Source organism: Annulohypoxylon truncatum, assembly GCF_022578515.1.
Source record: "Annulohypoxylon truncatum strain CBS 140777 unplaced genomic scaffold F4807scaffold_19, whole genome shotgun sequence".
Taxonomy (NCBI): Eukaryota; Fungi; Ascomycota; class Sordariomycetes; order Xylariales; family Hypoxylaceae; genus Annulohypoxylon; species Annulohypoxylon truncatum.
Genome location: NW_025953805.1, coordinates 411,537 through 431,498, shown reverse-complemented (window position 1 = coordinate 431,498; position 19,962 = coordinate 411,537). Strand labels below are relative to the sequence as shown.

General features: G+C 47.4%; 4 protein-coding genes across 4 annotated transcripts; 3 read left to right on the top strand and 1 right to left on the bottom strand.

The window, feature by feature from the left end:
- The first annotated feature begins 221 nt into the window (after nucleotides 1–221).
- Nucleotides 222–1,850, top strand: F4807DRAFT_428705 (Thioesterase/thiol ester dehydrase-isomerase). Its single transcript, XM_047998270.1, has 2 exons — nucleotides 222–672; nucleotides 836–1,850. Exons 1-2 carry the CDS (start codon nucleotides 373–375, stop codon nucleotides 1,652–1,654), a joined length of 1,119 nt encoding a protein of 372 aa, XP_047853558.1. The 5' UTR covers nucleotides 222–372; the 3' UTR covers nucleotides 1,655–1,850.
- On the bottom strand, nucleotides 1,832–3,927 carry F4807DRAFT_428702 (FAD/NAD(P)-binding domain-containing protein). Its single transcript, XM_047998269.1, has 6 exons — nucleotides 3,702–3,927; nucleotides 3,508–3,645; nucleotides 2,716–3,439; nucleotides 2,591–2,645; nucleotides 2,337–2,526; nucleotides 1,832–2,276 (listed from the first exon to the last, which is right to left on the bottom strand). Exons 1-6 carry the CDS (start codon nucleotides 3,702–3,704, stop codon nucleotides 2,010–2,012), a joined length of 1,377 nt encoding a protein of 458 aa, XP_047853557.1. The 5' UTR covers nucleotides 3,705–3,927; the 3' UTR covers nucleotides 1,832–2,009.
- Nucleotides 3,928–8,244: 4,317 nt separating this feature from the next.
- Nucleotides 8,245–10,484, top strand: F4807DRAFT_461156 (phenylalanine ammonia-lyase; the record flags this gene model as incomplete). The annotated part of the gene is made up of 3 exons (XM_048001644.1): nucleotides 8,245–8,375; nucleotides 8,436–8,542; nucleotides 8,593–10,484. 3 exons carry the CDS (start codon nucleotides 8,245–8,247, stop codon nucleotides 10,482–10,484), a joined length of 2,130 nt encoding a protein of 709 aa, XP_047853556.1.
- A 3,586-nt stretch (nucleotides 10,485–14,070) lies between these two features.
- Nucleotides 14,071–19,367, top strand: F4807DRAFT_108385 (RhoGAP-domain-containing protein). The gene is made up of 3 exons (XM_047992726.1): nucleotides 14,071–14,627; nucleotides 14,932–15,186; nucleotides 15,304–19,367. The coding sequence occupies exons 1-3, from the start codon at nucleotides 14,479–14,481 to the stop codon at nucleotides 19,334–19,336; spliced, it is 4,437 nt and encodes a 1,478-aa protein (XP_047853555.1). The 5' UTR covers nucleotides 14,071–14,478; the 3' UTR covers nucleotides 19,337–19,367.
- Nucleotides 19,368–19,962: the final 595 nt, after the last annotated feature.

Here is a 19,962-nt window from a genome sequence, read left to right as displayed (position 1 = left end):
TAAAATGGCGCGGTGACAATAAGTGAAATTCCCGTGCCGATGTTTACCTAGGTACCTAGGTACCTAAACTTCCGAAAACGATAGCCCAGCCAGGCCTCTAGAGCCAAGCTGTGAGGAGAAATGGGGTTGCTCTCGATGCTAATGCTGGATGACTAAGACACGATGTGCCACGTGATGTCCTCGGTCTGTTGTTGAGTAAACTTCCCCACCAAAGTTCCGAGGTTCATAATACTACGTAGTACATAAGATTATTTATATTTCTCGATTAGTCAAGCATTTAACGTTCGTAAGATCATATCGCCTTAACATTTAATACTATTTCTCATGTGCTAAGTCTTTTATTGACCAATATTCCTGTCCATTACCATCACAATGCCTCCTGATACGGCTGGTTGTCAGCGACTCACGTTTCAAGAGATTATGAGTTTAGTTCCTCTCGAGGACGGGATGGCGGATGGAAAAATCACAAAGCAATATATGAGTCGGCGCAGGGCGTGGTGTCCAGAAGACGATGTACCGATTGCGAGTGAAATGGCCTACCCGGAACAGGAGAACTCACGTCGGCGAAAAGCGGCGTACGGTGGTCATGTTTATAGCCAAGCGGGAATGGCTGTTTCTAGAGCCCTTGCAGAGACTTCTCAACCAGCTTCTCGAAGAATACTCGGCATTCATGTAAGCATTTCTACTCAATTTATCTTGATAATCGGAGTTAAGTCCAACAGATCTCAAATGGAGGACCCAACACAACATACAGTCCCATAGGATTGGCCATACTGTACCCCTATTATCTAACGACTAACAGTCTTCTGTCAGTCAAACTTGCTAACAGATTCAGACTATTCATGGCTACTTCTCCGAGGCTGGATTTATTGATAGGCCCTTCATATACAATGTAACCGCCATTGGGACAAACACATCCTTTCCAAACTTTCTCGTCACAGTGCGGCAGCCTCTGTCGCCGAGCACAAATGCTGTCGGGGATTATTATCCATTGGCAGACGCCACCCTTCCTCTCGGCCCAGTCTGCTTTAGCGCCATAGTATCGTTCAGGCCACCCGGGATCTCCCAACATATCGCTCAAGAATTACCCGTGCAGACACGGTTCGCGAATATTCTAAGCTCGCGACCGCCATCCCAGTGGGGCCCTGCGCCACACATTGATATCGCTAAAAAGCTGGACGATTTTCCCATGAAGAATCCTGGCTCTTTTCCGGCGGTTGATATGAAAAAGGTCGACCTCACCTCATTCAATGAAGGCAAATCCCTATCCGATCGACGTGAGCTGTTGTTATATCGGCTTCTTGCGCCACTTCCTGCGGATCAGCCAGATTCACACGTTCTCACTCACGCCTACGAGGCGGATAGGAATGGACTGCTGATGATAGGAAACCATGTGGGATTCGGTTATGACTTCGCTCGAGCAGCTAGTTTGAGCTATTCTTTCGTTGTGCACGTTAATCCTGAAGATGCGATAATGTCTTATGGTGAGAATGAATGGTGGGTTCAGGAAGCTTGCTTTCCCCGAGTTGAGGCTGGGCGGGCCATCATTATGAGTAAGATCTGGAGTCCAAAAGGTGTGCACGTAGCCACGGAATATCAGGATGGTGTAATACGACGGAATTGGAAGCCCGGGGAGAGGCAGGGCAAGTTATAAGATGTACGGTGCTAATAATTAATACTCCTAACGTAAGAGCACGCCCTGCGAAGGTCAAAGACGAACATCACCGCCTACCGAGGTGCCCAGGCACCTACCTACGTACCGAAAATATAAAACGAGGTTAAGAATCAATGTAGATTTAGTAATCGGGGACATTCAATGGGGATTATCACGATTTACAGTTGATTTGACAAGGTATCTCAATTTTATTGCCATATGCGTCCAAACTGATTGTATGCTTTGCTGATGAACGATAGGTAATCAAACCTCGTACATTCTTGTTCTCAGATCATAGCCTAGATACTCCATTTTTTGAATAAACTCGTATCCCAAAATCCCAGAGACGTACCTCTCAGCCATTCAACTGCCGATGACTACCTATGTCGCTTTTATCAGGACTTGGCTCCGTCTTCACATCCTTGACGACCACGAATGAATCCTTACTGACAGCCTTATCGACTTCTGCGCAAGCGTCATAGCCGAATAACCAGGGTTGAAACTGAGGGCAAAGCAACCGAATTGGAAAGGGCGCATGTTTGGTTTCTTCGTTTAGCTGCGATAGGAGTAATTCGTCTCGTTCCCGTTGCTTAGGGCCATCAACAATTTGGAAGACGTCACGCTAGTGTTTGCCAGGATTTGTAAGCAATCCATTTCGCGACGGCGATGTTCAATAACTTACCTGTACGATGGTTTCTTTCACGATGGCATCTCCTCGGTGCTTCCGAAGCTGCTCGTACATTTCCAAGGCCTTTCCTATCTGCTCCTTAGTCTGGATATGTCCTAGCAGGCGACCAAGGACGGCGCCATCTTCGATAGCCGAGGTGGCCCCCTGTCCAAGGTATGGTAGCATGGGGTGGCAGGAATCTCCACTTCAAAATCGCGTTAGCTAGGCTAATGAATCTTACAATGTATAGAAACGACCTCTCAACTCACAGAAACGCAAAATTGCTATTTGAAGAGGAATATACCCATCTTCGCATTTCCTTTCCTAAAAGGATGTTTCCTGTTAAGCTCCGGGTTTTGTCAAGAGAGGTGAGAAGCATAATCTGGAAACTTACGATGCATAAGTTTCCACTTCTTCACAGAATCGGCGACAGCAATGAACTTGGTCAAAATCGGATCCCAGTTCGTAAAATGAGCTCTCATCTCCTCGACGGATCCGACCTGCCTGCTAATGCCCGCTGGCAGGTCATCAGGGACCAATAACACGATGTTAAACTCCGTACCTCCTCGGAGTGAGTATCCAACAGCATGCGAATGAGGCCCTAACCATATATCAAGTGACGGCTTGCTTATCCATTCTCTTAATTCGAGATCTTGGATTTGATCCAGTGTCAAGACCAGCCGGTATGCCAAATCGCCCGTTGGTCTCGGAACTCCCTCGAAGTCTTTGGGAAGAAACTGGGCGCGGCAAACAGACCACAGGCCGTCAGCTGCGACAACAATATCGCCTTTTGCGTTCAATCCAGAATGGGTCGTAATTTTCCCCGTCTCGAAGTTCACTTGGTTAACTCTCTCCCCGAATCTGAATTCCACGCCGAGTTCCTTGGCACGTATGTAAAGTGCTGTCTGGAAATCGACACGATGTAACTCGATATAAGGGGCATCATACCTCACACGCATTTTCGCATCGAAGTCTTTTTCCAGAGCTAATATCTCTCCTGAGTACCGTCGAACAGAAAGCGACGTGGGGTGAGTAGCTGAGGCCCATAATTCGGCCGGAAGGCCCCATTGTCGTAGTATTCGCGAGGCATTCGGGCTGATGTTTATCCCAGCCCCTATCTATAACTGCGTAAGCAACAGAACGCTTTCCTAGGGCTCATGTAAGTGACATAGATGAAGTAGGTTACCTCATGGAGTCCATCAGCTGCTTCGAAGACAATCACATGATGGCCGGACAGCGCCGTCTCTATAGCGACTGCCAGACCACTTATCCCGGCGCCTATGACGACCACCTCTAGCTGAATAGCCGGCTGAAATGCATTGACCTATGTTCTCCTTATTAGCCAATACAAAATGGTATCCATGATTAGACACCACATACCATTTTGACGTTGATACTACTTTGATATCAGGTAGTCTTTAAGATTATTAATCTTTCGACTTGGCAGGTAGCTCTTTGATAGGCACCAGGTGGGTAGGAACTTGCGGGAGCCAAATCACATTATTTGAAACGACTACGGCATAAAACTCATAGAAGAGTCTCAACAACCGCCTACCTAGTATGTCGTACGTGAGTAAACTTCTAACTTGGTCAGACCTATCGGATTCTGCAGATATTAAACTCCCCCGCTTCCCCGGGTAATTGACCGGGTGCCACACTCAAACCTAGGTGAGTAGTACCTATGTAGCCCCTTTACTCAACATCTCCAATAATTCCAACATAGAACTAACTCCATAGTTTAATATGAAAACAATGAAGTATCTCATAATAAGGAAAGTATCTATGCAACACCGTGGTCCTCAAGATTTCCAAACGTGAATAACACCATCTATTCGCTGATTCACGCCAAGCTGATGTTGCTTGATCTATCACCCCCCGACACGCTTATTAATTCGACCCTCTTCATAAGGCGTCTCACAAAGGATAGCAAAAAGACGGAAACTCTGCATTGCATTTCTCAACTGAATACCAGCCGATTCCACTTTGCGGCCGTCAGATCTGCTCATTTGTACCTCTCATCGGTGTCCATAGCAACTATCATGTTGCCCCACAGTATCACGCCGCCGGAAGCATGAATGCGGAAACCTGCGCCCCTCCTAGTATTCTGGTCAAAAGCTGGAGGTTTGGTATTCTCTGTCATGAGACCCAGAATAATTGGGACTTCTTCGAAGGCGCTGTAAGCTTTTAAGTTTATTGCATAACTGGTTACTGTCAAAGAATTGGTTGACATATGAACGCGAAACCTGCGTCGGTCACCAGTCTTTCTTCAAACTTGGTTATGAGCAGATGTTATTACATCATTAGTGCATGGTTCTGAAGCGCGTCGGGAATAATTCAAGACCGGAGTTCCAAGGGAATCGGAATTTTCATGATAACCTGATGTTACGAGAGCAGTTTTTCGCTCTTTGGACGATGATGGTTAGAATTCGAACCGTTTCACCTTACGGCGATATAGGTAGGTAACTTTTCCATTCGCTATAGTCAAATACTACATCCCATAAGGCCAGAAACTTGCCTAGAAATTTTCGAGAAACCTTTATGTTTACCTTTGAAATTCTATAGGATGTATCAGGTTAGGTAGAATTTTCTATGAATAGGGTCTTGTTACGCTAAATCTTAAGTATTCGCGTACCTATAAAGGGGATTCTAACAACTATGACCTACCTAAGCTCATCGGGATAGATATAGGTCGTGAATCACGAGAGTAGGTAGTTTATATTCATAAACCCTGTGATGAATACATCGAAAACTACCTAAGGAGTGATGCATACTGCGTATTCTTATGGAATTATAGAATAATTCAACCAAAAGCCACTTTTCATTGTCCCTACCTTAGTTCCAATACATGATTCCATCCCTTAAATTAAAGAAAATATGTAAGTGACTAAAGGCAGAAACATTACCGTGTTTTCATTTTATATAACATTCGCCCCCTTCCAAGGGTACCTATTGTTTTCTAAGAGCCGTATCTAGGACTATGATACAACAAAAAAAGATGACACTAGAAGGGAGAAACTTATCTCACCTAGGCACCTAGATACCTCATAGTTGATCTGGATAAAATCTCAGGGTCGCTCTTTTCCGATTAAAGAGGGAGAACTTTGTAGATTCTTGGGAGTAAGTAGGTAGGTAGCAGTAGATATCCTGGTTCTACATTTAGTTTGATATTTCACCTTATGCATGACATATCTATCAGTATCAACTTCACCCCCGGATTTATAACATAGCTTATTCTCGTACTCCCTATAAACATACCAAAACCCGTGCTTATTTCATGCCTCGTAACATATACCTCATTCGTATAGCATGCATTGGTACCAAGCAATATCCCGCCCATCCCGATTCGCTTTCACCTTGCCTCTGCGGTACATAGATGTGATACTACCTTGCTTACCAAAAAGTAGAGCAAACTAAGTCAGCACCCCTGAGGATTAACCTTATATTGACGTGGCGTGGCGCATCCGAGTACGGTCTGCGCCGTAGCTTTGCATAGTAGTTATCCCACTTATCTATATACCTCGTTGACCAAGTCGATTACATGTTTGATTATGCTGGGCCCGTTTATAGTGTTCGTCGTTTCCTTGGCCACTTGCAGATCTTCGCCTCGATCTCCTTTTCAATACCTTGCATGCTTACTATACTATCGTAAGGCCGATGAAATCCTTCCGAAACCGACACCAATACCAGTGGCAGCTGTATAGTTACCACTATGTGTTTCAACCATGATAGCTGACGTAAGGCCGATGGCGGTTTTCACACTGTAACAGGAGCCATGCATTCAATTAGCATATCATTTTCGAACGTAAACCTACTACAGACCCGTTTAATCATCTGACCTACGTACGTCAACCTCCACCTACCATAAGTAGGGAAATCTCTGATGATCCTGGATCTCGATGGACGGGACGGGACGATTGAGCCAGATTAGGTTGCCGTCCCGATTCCTTCTGTAGGGCAACATTTCGCCATGATATGATTGGTGGTTAGACCACACTTGATCGACGGTAAATCCCCCGCGAGGGTACCATTAGACAAGCAACTCAAAGATAGCGAAGTAATTCTAACCGAGTTAGATTATAGGGTCATCTTATGAATGAAGAAATCCACGTAAGACTCTTAATATCGTGATTATCGTCCTCACTTATAGCTACCTCCTAAGACGATATAACCCTTTCAACGTGTCGCTGATGTGCATATGGGACATTACTTTTCTTATGTAACCTTAATAGAGTTCTCGGTATATATGGTCTTTATATGGGGGGACCTAGTCTCGGCAGCTTCCGATCAATACTGGCGAATCCTAGCTGTATCCATAGCTCTAAGAACTATGGTAAGACATATAACGGAATACATCCTGCATTTTCAACCCCTGGATTACCTGATTAGGTACATCAGGACTTTATTCCAACTTCGCGTCACGGTGCAGCCTTTATGGTTGCTATAAGACTCCTATTGGTTCATTTCCGGGCTTTTGTTTCCCTGAAGCCTACTTTGTATGGTTTTCTAGAATCATGTGAAGCAAGTCGATGCCTTTCAAAACTGGGCACCATATTAACAGGACAAAGAAGGACATAGAAGATCGACATGTTCTAAACATCCGGGCTCCCAACTATCTGGTTATGCTTATTGGATTGTTGGGAACCTAAGGGTGAGTCCTTGTTTCACCTCGAGCCACCCTTTATCCTTATTATTCAGAACAGTTCGCCTCAACCGTCCCGAACGCCACAGGATATGAAAGCAATCCCTTTTCTACTAACGACATTCGGCTTGTAGCCTCTAATAGGTTAGTTTAGGGTCCTTTGACAGGAATGTCACATGGTGTCTTTCTTCTGCCACGAGTGCTGATGTTTCTTGGGATGGGAGAGTACCGTATAGTCGGGTCACCATAGACTACCTAGTAAGACTAATTACCCATTTCTAACGGGCAATAACCTATTAACTCATGATTATTACTTCTGCTGTGTCTATGCTATCAGGAGTAACTAACTGGTATATGCAAGTGAGCCTCATATTAGTCGCTATACCACTAGTTACCAGGTATCTACCTACATAAATATGGTTTCATATGCAATCAGTTTTAGCGACTACAACCTATCTGGATTCTGGCTTACCACCTTCCCTAGCTATGTAAATCATGACCTGGTTGGTCCTACTTTCCACACGCCATCCTAAACCCGTTGCTGGGATTTAATGCTGGGAAGATCTTGTGACTAAGATCTCGAACAAGGCCCCTAGGTAGATATGTGATGTAACCTGCAGAGCAATTCTGCACCACTTTATCAGTACCATACTAGCCTAGATTCAGACGAGAAGCATAATTAAGGGGATCACATAGCCTGGTCTCCTTGCCCATGGCTCGGTGTTACTCGGAATGTAGGGATAATAGGCTTCCGTGTCGTTGAAATGCACAACATCGACTGATTACGCGCAATCTCGCCCAAACACCTACATTTAAGAAGCCATTGACATCTTCAAATGCCATAGATAAGTGGATGTGACGTCGTAGTTCTAAGTTTCTGACACCAATGTCGGGTTCTAGGCCCTTATCTTGCGAAGATAGGAGAGTCAAGGAAAGTTTGTTTGGATCTCGCCTTCTCCGGTGTGCATAAGGGATAGGGCACATGCGAGAAACGGCGCTGTGCCTACCCGTCCAGTTAGGGTCAATCTAGGGTCAATGACTCCTTTCAAGTGAGTTTGTTGACTAAAGGTACCAAAAATTAAGGATACGAGGGAAGCAATGACCTCAAAGACTACGATCCTTGCCTGGGAAAAATAGTATGATTCACCTTTGTTTACAGCCACGTTCTTTTTGTCGATAATCTATATATATCCACTAAGTCCACCTGATCCCAACGGACAACTTGCTTCCTCGCCATTAGCATCCCACACAGCATCTTCTCTGGAATCTCTTACTACATTCGCCATGGGTAACCAAAGCAATCACCTTGCCAAAGTGGCCGAGGCATGGGACCTCCTACAGAAGCGCATTGATGCGGGCAGCTATGTCTTAAACGGCCAAGACCTCCACATCTCTGATGTTGTGGCTACGGCCCTGTATGTTGCAACTCGCAAGACCATCTAGAGACGTTCCTTGACTAATAAGACAATCAACAGCCATGGGTGCATTCCACAGATCACCGATGATCCGAAGGTTGTCAAGAGCATTCAGGACAGTGTGGATGTTCTATACCACTACCTTTCGAAGGGGTGGTATGTCTATGGTGTGTGAACCCGATCTTCGTCGTCTTGACAATCACTAACAAACCACTAGGCGTCAACACGGGATTTGGAGGAAGCGCGGACACGCGAACTGATCAAGTTGTAGCATTGCAATCGTCTTTGATGCAACTGACTCAGTCCGGGATCATCTCCCGCCACGCTGATGGATCGAAGCCAGGCCATTCTATGCCCGCAGAATGGGTCAAGGCGGCCATTGTAGTGAGGTGCAACAGTACCCTACGAGGTCACTCTGCCGTTTCGCTCCCAATTCTCAAGGCTATAACAGACCTGCTTGAGAATGACCTGACACCCGTTGTACCGTTACGCGGCTCTGTCTCGAGCTCCGGTGACTTGATGCCGCTTTCATACGTGGCCGGCAGCATAGAAGGAAACCCGGATGTTCTGATTGAAAAGAACGGCAAAGTCCTCCCAGCACCCCAGGCGTTGGCAGAGGCAGGACTACAGCCAGTGAAGCTTGGCCCCAAAGAGGGTCTCGGTTTGATTAACGGGACATCATCATCGGCAGCACTTGCTTCGATCGTGATCACCGAATCTCACCGCCTGGCGCTGCTTACACAAGCCCTCACCGGCATGGCCGTGGAGGCGCTTCACGGAAGCAGAGAAAGCTTCAACCCTTTCATTGCTAAGACCCGACCTCACCCGGGCCAGATTGAAGTCGCTAGAAATATCTACTATTTCATGCGTGACTCAGCCCTCGCACGAGACGTGCTTGAACCAAAGAACCGCCGCTCCGAAGACTTGGTTCAAGATCGATACTCCGTACGAAGTGCGCCGCAATGGATCGGTCCACAGATCGAGGACCTGCTTCTTGCGGACCAGCAGATCAGCATTGAACTCAACTCCTCGTGCGACAACCCACTTGTCGACGTAGAGACCAAGGACATTCATTACGGTTGCAATTTCCAGGCGGCAAGCATCACATCATCCATGGAGAAAGTACGGTTGTCGCTGCAGATGTTCGGCAGGATGCTCTTCTCGCAGCTTACCGAAATGGTCGACCCAAGTCTCAGCGGAGGCTTACCAGCCAACCTTGCCGCTGACGATCCCAGTCTCTCATTCACCTTCAAGGGAGTCGAGATCAACATGGCTTCTTACATGGCGGAGTTATCATACTATGCCGGTCCCATGAGTCCATTTATCCAGGCCGCCGAGATGCACAACCAATCTGTCAACTCGATGGCGTTGGCCTCGGCCCGCATGAGTGCTCACGCGACAGAAATTCTAACTATGATGACCGCAGCCCACTTATACGCCAGCTGCCAGGGGGTCGATCTTAGGGCTCTGCATATGCATTTCGTGAAGAAGGCTATTGAGACACTATCATCAGTCACCACACAGTGCTTCTCCGGAAGTCTAGCATCAGAGGAGCTGGAAACCTTCCAGAAGGCCATCGCAGCCCACGTATACCCTTCCTGGTCGTCTTCGAGCAAGAAGGACCTCGCGGACCGTTGCGAATCTCTCGTAAGCACAGCTGTGCCCATCGTTGTCAGCCACACAAAGGGTAGCGTCGAAGACGTCACTCAATGGAAAGAGCAAGCCATCGAGGCCGTTAAGGCTTTGTGGAAAAAGACCTTTGACGACTTCTGCGCCAAGCCCCACACTCCCACGGTCTTGGGTAAGGGATCAAAGGTCTTGTACCAGTATGTTCGTGAAGAACTTGGTGTACCGTTCCACCAGGGCTTTGTTGAACACCCCACCAATAAGGTTGATAGCTTCAACGGCCGACCGAAGAGAACGATCGGTGGCTGGATCTCCATTGTCCACGATGCGATCAAGGGAGGTTCTTTGTACGGCCCACTAATAGCGTTGGCTTCGGAAGGCCTGTTGAGCGAGACTAATGGCAACACCAACGGCTACACTAATGGTCATACCAATGGACAGGCGAACGGGTACACTAACGGGTACACGAACGGCGCGCATTGAACAATCTAAGGTGACTAACTCTTCGTTTTGTTGCGAAGCCCATCCCGTCACACATGCTACCTCCCCCCGTCCGAGAGTTGGCAAGGCATACACACGGTGTTGGTACTCTGAGAAGTAGAAGAAGAAAAAAAAGAAGAGAGACAATAAAAGTAGAGACTGCTTAAAACTGGCTCGGGATTTTGCTTCTAGGTACACGATGTATTATCGTCTATATAGCGTCTTTCCTTTTAGGTAGCTTGTCAGTTATTGCCAAGCGCCCCTGTAAGCTAGCGTTTAGACAATCGTTACACTGTCAGAATCCACCAAACATGTTGTTTTTCTCTTGACGGTGACTTGTGACTTGCGGATTCGGTTTGTGACACTCGGTAGGTAGATATGACTTCGATCCGTAGTTGACAGTGCTTCTTGAAACTTGCGGTTTGCTGCTTGGTCGTTAGGGCGGTCGTTTCCAGAAGCGCTAGACCAGCCGCGCTTTTCTCAATTGCTCATGGTTCAGTTTGTTGCCAAGCAGATATCTTGAAGCTTTTTGAATAGGAGAGTGCACGTGCAATGTTGATCAGGGTCCTAGGTCCCTCCTTTATCAAAGCTTATTAATCACTTATCAGGGAATTGCGGTTAAGCGCGGAAATCCAATTCCCTGTTAACCCCCTGACCCTTGCAGCGCCCAGACCAGCCAGGACTAGGACCCCTGACCCCGGACTCGTCTGCCAGACTTGCCAGAATACAAAAAACCTTGGATGCGGCATGGGGGCCAAGGTCACAATTTCTCACTTCTGTGGCTCGTCTTCGCACCTTCGATCTCTATCGATGAAACCAATGCGAAACCACGGAAATTCTGCCAAAAACCAAACGACAGGGTCCTGCATTCCTGCTGGGCGATTTCGAATTTCTATTTATGAAATTGCGGAGTAGCCGGAGGCGTTGCGAAGAGAGTGTTCCGTGGAGCGGGAGGCGTCATAATCGAACCATTCGGCTCATAGAGTAGTAGTGTTACTATTGTGCGTCCCGAAGACGTCAGGGCTGGGGGGTCTCGTGCCCTTCTCTTCTATGCGACTTCCACCCTACGCGGCTTGCAAGGTTAACCATAAACCTATCAGCGCCGAAGCAATCGAAGTTGTGTGAGAGGTGCGAATGGTGAGGGATCGACTACGTACGTGGAAATTCGAGTGTCATGAGAAACATCTACTATGCATACGTCTACAATGTACGTATGCACACATCTACGTACTTCCAATATGACTGGGCGGGGGATCTGCTCTCGACTCTTGGCGTACAGGGCGCAAGGAGTTCAAATCAGTAAACGACGAAGATAGAAATTTTTCCGCTCGCACAGAATCACACAGAATCACAGAACAAGCTTCGACTGGCGGGGTTAAGACATGTCTCAGGGAGGACCAATCGTGTCTTTTCAACACTCCCCTAGGTATGTGTAATCCTATCTACCGGTAGAGCACGTTCGTTCCCGGGTGTCTGGATCTGCATCACCGAAGCTCCTTATGAGAGGAAGTAGATCTCCCGAGCTTGCGAACGAGTATCCGTGAAGATGTGGCTTTTCAGAGTCATGCCATTACTGCATTGTTGTGGTTGAACAACATTAGCACATCAGCCCCCGTCACGCCGAAGAACGATGTCTGGCACTTCAAACCGCATGTTGACGTGGCATCGGTAGACATGACAATTATGTCCAATTAAACGTAGATGTTTTTAGCATTCCAAGCCGTGGTACCGACAAGGCTTGTAGGTATAGAAAACTGACAAGCAGCCACCCGAAGCGAAGGCTGGCTGCAAAAGCCAAAAAGAGGAAATGTGGCTGGCGACGTGCTGGGCCGATAGGTTACCAAACTTGATTTTCCCTCCTGCACATAAGGAGTATGTACGCCTAATCGAGATTCGATTTCGCGTATGAAAGACTATCGATCGTCAGGCGCCTGGTTGAGAAGGCCAATTCAAGATCGCCACATCATTTTATCATGTATAATGGCAGAACGTATTACTACTTCTGTATGACTTCCTGGGTACCTATATAGCTGCCTTTAATGCTTGTCGTATCACACCGCCAACTCACGCTCAAGTGTGTGTTTTAGCGAATCTCGGCTATGATTGGTCGGCTTGTAACTGAGATGGTGTTGAGGCAAATCTGGGATAGAAAAGTTGACGTGCGTTTTTTCCTATTCATATCATACATACATATGCTTATCATTTTATTAGTAGGTCCTCATCTTGCTCGTCGTCCTATTGTAGCCGCTACTGTTGAAATCTCATTTTTCGATAGCAAGGAATGGCTAGACTTGGTGGATACCTAATAGGGGTAGCTCAGGATAACCTACTAGAAGCTGTTCCTGCAGAAATATTCCGTATATTGATTTCCAACCTCCTGCATGATACATTATCAACACCCACTGCGGGTGCTACTGTATCGTACTAAGTATTATTTTGCCTATGATCATCTATTTCTAAGATCCGGTGAGACGCGGAAAGGAAACCGGCCATCACTAAATACCTAGGTCGGTATATACTAGGTATTAGGTATCAGACCTCAGCTATGGCCCAAATTCATGGTTTTCATCCACAACTGCACATATGCACATATCTACGTCCGAGCAACACACGGGCACTATCTAGATATGGGGATGCAAAGTCGAGTTAGTCATGTAACCGTTTTAGTGAACCCTGGGAATCCATCTGCTGAATCCGTTCGCGAAGAAATATGTGCCCGATTTGGAATCTGCAATCACCCTTGAAGGAAACCTGGGGTAGCCAAAACGGGAACATCGAAATGGAAGCTTGGATTCCCGGATGCTCTGAGGGTTTTGCGATACGGGCTGTCCAACTGTCCAACCACTCTGATTGGAATGCACCAAATAACCCAAGGGTTCGCCGCAGGGATCCTGGCGTGAAAGTTTAATTACAGTCTAATCTGGGGTGTAGAGGAGTCTTAGCGGCCTTACATTTAATAAGCATCCATCGTGGCTGAAGGTAGAAGGAGAAGACGATTAACCACAACAGCGTATGGTAAAGCCGTTTATGGTCAAAGTGCTTACATTCTGTAGTATTAATAGACATTCTACGCAATGCTTGATTATCTATTGCATGATATATTAATTGCTATGAGATTCTGACAGCAGATTTATCACATATTTTCATCTTCAGCGCACGTGGTTGTAGAAAAAGTAATATCTACACTAATCTATGCTACCGACCTGGGTAGTACCTGGTGTTGTATCCATTTCAACTGCACTCACTTTGCTAAATGCGCAGTAGCTCCCACGCTCTCCCTTGAATATCAGCCCGTTTTAGGTATGTGGGGGCCACATCTTACAAGGTTTGTTCGTTAACCGTTGGCTGCTAGTGCGTGCTACCAAATTGCTCACAGGAAGGTACTCCAGTGAAGCGGGGATTTACTTCTTAGATGCAGGCACTGCAGGTACCATACTGCGGTAAACTCGACATCTGCTCACTGTCGAATGTAGAATAAGTACATCAAATACCTTACCTTGTAAAGAGCAAGGCTCATTCGGAAAATGCAACCATCTCATCTCTCTTGGCCAATCTGTAACCTTCTTTTTTATCTTTATTTTTTTCTTCTGTAGACTAAATTCTGGCCTTAGCCCCTTATCCTAAGATGAACGTTCATCTAATCTTTTCTTTGTTTGGTCTTGGGTTTTTAAGATATTCTGTTTGATTCAGTCTTGGAAATATACAAATATTTCTAACACTGCAAACCGGCATTTCTCTTGTTTTTAGAGAGCTGATAGCCTAGAACAGCCCTTGCAGCAAGCAGGCCATCAAGCAAGTATCCGCACGCGCTTAGCTGTCTCGATCCTTTTGCCCTCGAACCCTGTCAGGCTATATGCGGCGTCAATCAGGGTCAACCAGGCGTCTCGAATGAGAAGCTCCGACCTCGACAAGAGTTCGTACGCCGATTGGCTTTCGGCTGCCCCTTGGACAACGACATACTACATACAGCAGACCCTCTTCCACTGCATTGTGGACCATGTCACATCTATCGCTTCAGTGTAGCGAAAGTCCATCAGACAGTCAAGCTCTAGAAGATAGTCCGACAATTGGTAGGGCCGTCGTGAATTATCCTCCTGCTGACACCAATTTGTCTTCTTTCCCTCCTGTACCATTGAACACCTCAAAGTGAGTGAGACATAGTTCCCATATTTTTTCTTGGTTCTCAGGTCTCTTCCCTACCTAAAACACCATTTATCATCATATCCCATCATTACAACAGCCAATTGTCATTTACCCAAGTACATCTGGGTAGTTTCTGTTAGTGTAGGTATGCAATGGGATGTTGGGTGGAGACGGTTTTTCTTCTTTTTCCCTTCTGTCGGCCTATTACGAAACTCCTAGGCCTTCTTCACGTCTAGAAAACTCCCTGCGACCTATGATGCATGTCTTGATACTGGCGCTGACCTGAAATCCCCACTCTTCCCATTAGACAACGAAAACCAATTCCTAGCCCTTTACAAACGAGTACGGCCGTGTCTCCGCCTTCCAGCGCAAGCCCATCCCAAGCGAAATTCCCCGAACCCGTACATGCCTCGTTCTCAGCCGCTTCGTTCACTCAGGTCCCATCACGACAACCACTGCGACGCTCTCCTGTAGACGACAGGGCGAATCATTCCTATCTTCCAGGGAACTCCTATCGCAAAGGGGATATTTCTCCAGTTTCACCTTTATCTTCTAACTACGGGTTAGTCCTATTTTGCTGACTCTTTCAACCTTCTTTTTTTCCTCTTCTTCAACGACTTTTGCCCGCCTCTTCAAACGATTTTTGAATAAGCCTAACAAGACGCGCTTGCGCTTTTAGAGCGAGACTCTTATTTTCTCCTTCGAATGACACTAGAAGTGTTTCCGACTCAGCAGCAACTACAAGGTCGCCTGTAGGCTCTGCCGGTGCGAGTCTGCCCAACATGGCTGGCAACCCGGCATCCTCGAAGCCCGATACTCCTCCTTCAGGCGCGCCTCGAACATCATCCATCGATTCCGCTATATCCGCCATCTCGCGAACTCATTCCCATCAAGGCTCGCAAGATGCTCAGTCTGGAACTGCAGATATTTCTAATCTGGTTAAGGCAGCAGGTAGTCCAGAGGCTGTCATACAATATCTTCTGAAAGAGAAGCAGTCCCAATCTCAGCAGAATTCCCAGTTATGGAGACTGGTTGATAAACAGAGGGCCATGATCTTGGGCCTAAATAAGGATCTCGAGCGCGCCTTGAAAGATAAAGAGAAGTACAGGAAGAAATTAAAAGATGTAATGGCTGCGCATGAAGAGCAGATTAAAGTCGACCTTGCACAGTCAAGTGCATCGAGTATTCCCAAGGTTAATGTAAACGTACCCGAGGAACAGGAGGTTGAGGTACCAGCGTCGCCATCAAATCTCGATTCGGACAGTGTCAAGCACTCGCCTATCGATGTTTCCATGGCTCCCTATCCCATCACACCCCCGGCTGATCAAATTACCAATGGGCTGCCGTCGGCGGTTGGTGAACTCTTAGATCCATCACATGCGATGCCAAAGGCGTCTGAGCATGCGTTGGACCATTTTGACCGTGAAGAGGAAGATCGTGCTGCTGAGGAAGCTAAAAAGGCATCTGATGCGTCGAGGGACCCGGGACTACCGATCAATCTCTCGCTACCACCATCTCGAAGCCTCCCAAGCGAACCACCACGGGTGCCACCTCCCAAACGACCCGCTGACCCACCACCAGCAGTGTCAGTAATCGAAGCCACGCCTTTGGTTGATCAAGGCATCTCTCAATTTCCACCACCATCTGCTCCGCCGCCGCGCAAGCCGCCTCCCGCCCCATTACAATTAAAAAAGGAGTCGAAGGTCCCTGCTGTAACTCCCCCGAAAGACGAAGAGGATTCCGACTCGGATTATGATTCGTTGTTGGAGGTGGATGAACTGCCGATCATTGAGAAACGTGGTCGGAGAAGAACGAGAGAGGAAGACGACCGAGAAAGAGAAATTCTTGCTGAGAAGGAGGCCGAGGTTCGAAGTTTGTCCAAGAAGAGCAAAAAGGGAAGCCAAAAACCTACTGCCAAAGAACCCGAGCCTCAGTATGGTATTCCAGCGAGTCCCCGAATGGCCGGCATGCAACCTATGCTAGCACCTGACAATATGCACGCCTCGCTGGCCGGTGTCCTGAGTGGCAACGAGATCCGACAGACTATGGTTCCCGCGTCTTTGATGACCCCCGGACTTCCCGCCAGCCCGAGGCCAATGCCTCCAAAATCGCCTATGAACTCGCCGCCGATGTCTCCCCGTTCCCTGGGGATTGGGTTGCCACTATCGCCACGAGCTCCCAGACAGCCAATCCCTATGCCTCCTAACATGTCTAGTCCGCCTGTTGCTCAACCTTCAAGTCAGTCGCAACCGAGTCCCCCCGCGAATCGAGATAGTCCTGTCGAAAAAGCGAAGATCTATAAAGGATTTGTTACGGAGGAATATCCTGACCTTTTACTGCCGCCGAATGCCTTACCGTCTATCGAAGTCAGGGTTGCGTCATCTCGAATGAAGCCGTCGAGGGCAAGTCTCCTATCACTGACCCAGTTGGAGGAAGATCCTGTTTTTACTCTAGCAATTTTCTCGCGATCAGAACGAGTCGAGTTGTGGCGTGTGGAGAAAGATACTACCTCCCTCTCTAAGCTTGATCAAAAGATGAAGCAATGTTCGTCTTTCACTGCCAAGACGCCGGATAGGTCTTTGTTCAGTGGACATTCGCCCGCCAAACTTGATGCCCGCCGTACTGTTCTAGACCAATATCTTGACGAGCTCCTCAATAGTCCTCTAGACACCACGACTGCCTTGGAACTTTGCAAATACCTGTCAACCAACACACTCCGACCTAGCATCGATGACTCTTCATCGCCTCAAGACTCAAGTAACGAAGGCGCAACCCAAAAGAAAGGACCTGGAGGTAGGCCATTCAAGAATGGATATTTGACAAAAAGAGGCAAGAATTTTGGTGGATGGAAAGCTCGATTCTTCGTTCTCGATGGACCCCATTTGAAGTACTATGAGGCACCCGGTGGCGCACATCTGGGGACCATCAAGCTTCAGAATGCGCAAATCGGGAAGCAGTCACAGCCCCAAACTAATGACGGATCACCCGCAAGCGGCCCGAACGGAGACGAGTTGGATAACCAGTACCGCCATGCGTTTCTGGTCCTTGAACCGAAAAAGAAGGATTCTAGTAGTCACGTGAAGCACGTTCTCTGTGCCGAAAGCGATTTGGAACGTGACCAATGGGTAGAGGCTCTACTTCGCTGGATCGACTTTAAAGATAAGGATGATGAGGAAGCGCATTCATCTGCTGGCCACGATCGAAGCCACGGTGGAAGCAACACTCATTCTAACGCAAACACGAAGAAAAAGGGACACGGGCACGTGAAGAATCAAGGACAGAAAGGTGGTAGTCAAGATGGTTTAATCGGGATGAGTTACAACTCAGCAAAACAGGGCGACATTCCAGACGGCGCTCCTCCCCGACGCAAAACTGGCACACCTGATCTTCAAGATAGAACGCACGGCCCGACTTACAACATCTCTGCCCCTAAAGATCCGCAGTTGATTCCCGATTCAGCATCGTGGGGTAATAAGATGGGTTTGGCCCCTCCTGGTCCTACAATAGAAGAGAAGAAGCAGAGAAAGCGTAGTTTCTTTGGATTTGGTCCGAAGACCCGATCTTCTAGCGATGATCAGGACCCCCTATATGGTTCTAACGGTGGCGGTATTCAGGGTTCAAATGAACCTCGAGGACCTATTCGACAAGTGTTTGGAGCGCCTCTCGCCGAAGCTGTGAGATTCAATGGGCCGTTTGATGTTAACGTGCCTCTTCCCGCAGTGGTATTTCGCTGTATCCAATATCTCGATGCGAAGAACGCGATTTTGGAAGAAGGTATCTTCCGACTTAGTGGTTCTAACGTGGTGATCAAACAGCTTCGCGAGCGCTTCAATACCGAAGGAGACGTTAATCTCGTGACCGATGAAACTTACTATGATATCCACGCGGTTGCTTCCTTATTGAAGCTCTACCTTCGAGAGCTTCCCACTACCATTCTCACTAGAGATCTCCACATGAGTTTTGTCGCTGCAGCAGAGATGGACAATCAGCGGGAGAAGATCGCATCTTTGGCAGAACTCGTGCAGAAACTGCCGTTAGCCAATGAGACGTTGCTAAAATACCTCATTGCTTTCCTCATAAAGATCATCAACCACGCGAATATGAACAAGATGACCGTGCGTAATGTCGGTATTGTCTTCTCGCCAACGCTGAACATTCCGGCTCCGGTATTCGCATTGTTATTGCAGAACTATGAGGGTATCTTCGGATTAGACCCAGAGGAGTATGAGCTCCCATCTCCAGACACGGATGCCGATTCACGTCCACCACTGGAGGCTCAACCACGTCGACCATCTACGGCAACAGATTCGCCCCAAAGGCAACGGCTCATGGAACAGATGCAACAGCGGTCATCGCCCACCCCACCGCCTGGTGTCACAGGCGGTCTACGTCCGACCGCAACACCTCCGCCTCGCCAGACTTCGTATGAGCCGCATTATCTAGCTCAAGCGGGATCGCAATCTTCTCTTCGCCCAGCGTATGAGGGTGGCTTTGCCGTACCACCAGGCTATGAATCAGGCGCGAGACAACCCAATTATGATCGCCCACTTTACGGAAACGCATACGAGCAGGATTTTAACGAAAACAATCTATCTGCATATGATCAATCCTATAATAAGAACAAGAGAAGAGAGAGCTCAATGTTTATGGGAAACATGATGCTTAATCAGCAGGGCTCCAAGAGCCGCTTAAGGGAAGAAACAAGAATGTGATCACGTCTAACGTTGTGATTCGGCGCGACCTTGGTCGCATGGTCACTATGAATGGCTACGCCTTATTTAAACCACGATGTATTACTGTTTCGGGGCCGGTGCGAATACCACCATCTCGTTGATTTTTTTTCGTTTGAATCCTCGCACATACGAATGATTTCGTTCTTGCCATGCGTTTGGCAACCAGAATCAGGACTGGACAATACCCACTCTACTTCACGCCTCATTGACTTAGATCGAGCATCATTTCATAAATACCGCCGCTACGGACTGGGGCCCTAGCAAACCTAATAGTCTAATGATAGTTTTTCTAGACGAAGATTCTGGAACGCGGTATTACAGCACGGGACAGACTTGGGAGTAGAGGAAGATATCATTCAGTTACCCCGAAATGTGGTGCCGATTTTTTTTCGGCCGAATTGGCGCTACAGTTATGATTTCAGGAGGCCTATTATCGATTTCTACGTAAAATATTCACCGGGTGGAATTTCTTGAATGACGCGACGGCAAAATGTTGTGGCGTTGGCGGCTATGGTGGCAAATGATCACCAAATTTACGTAGCACTTAGCAAATGAAAATAATTAAAAATCCACGTTTTCTCGGAAGCTCGTGTTGATATTGTGTT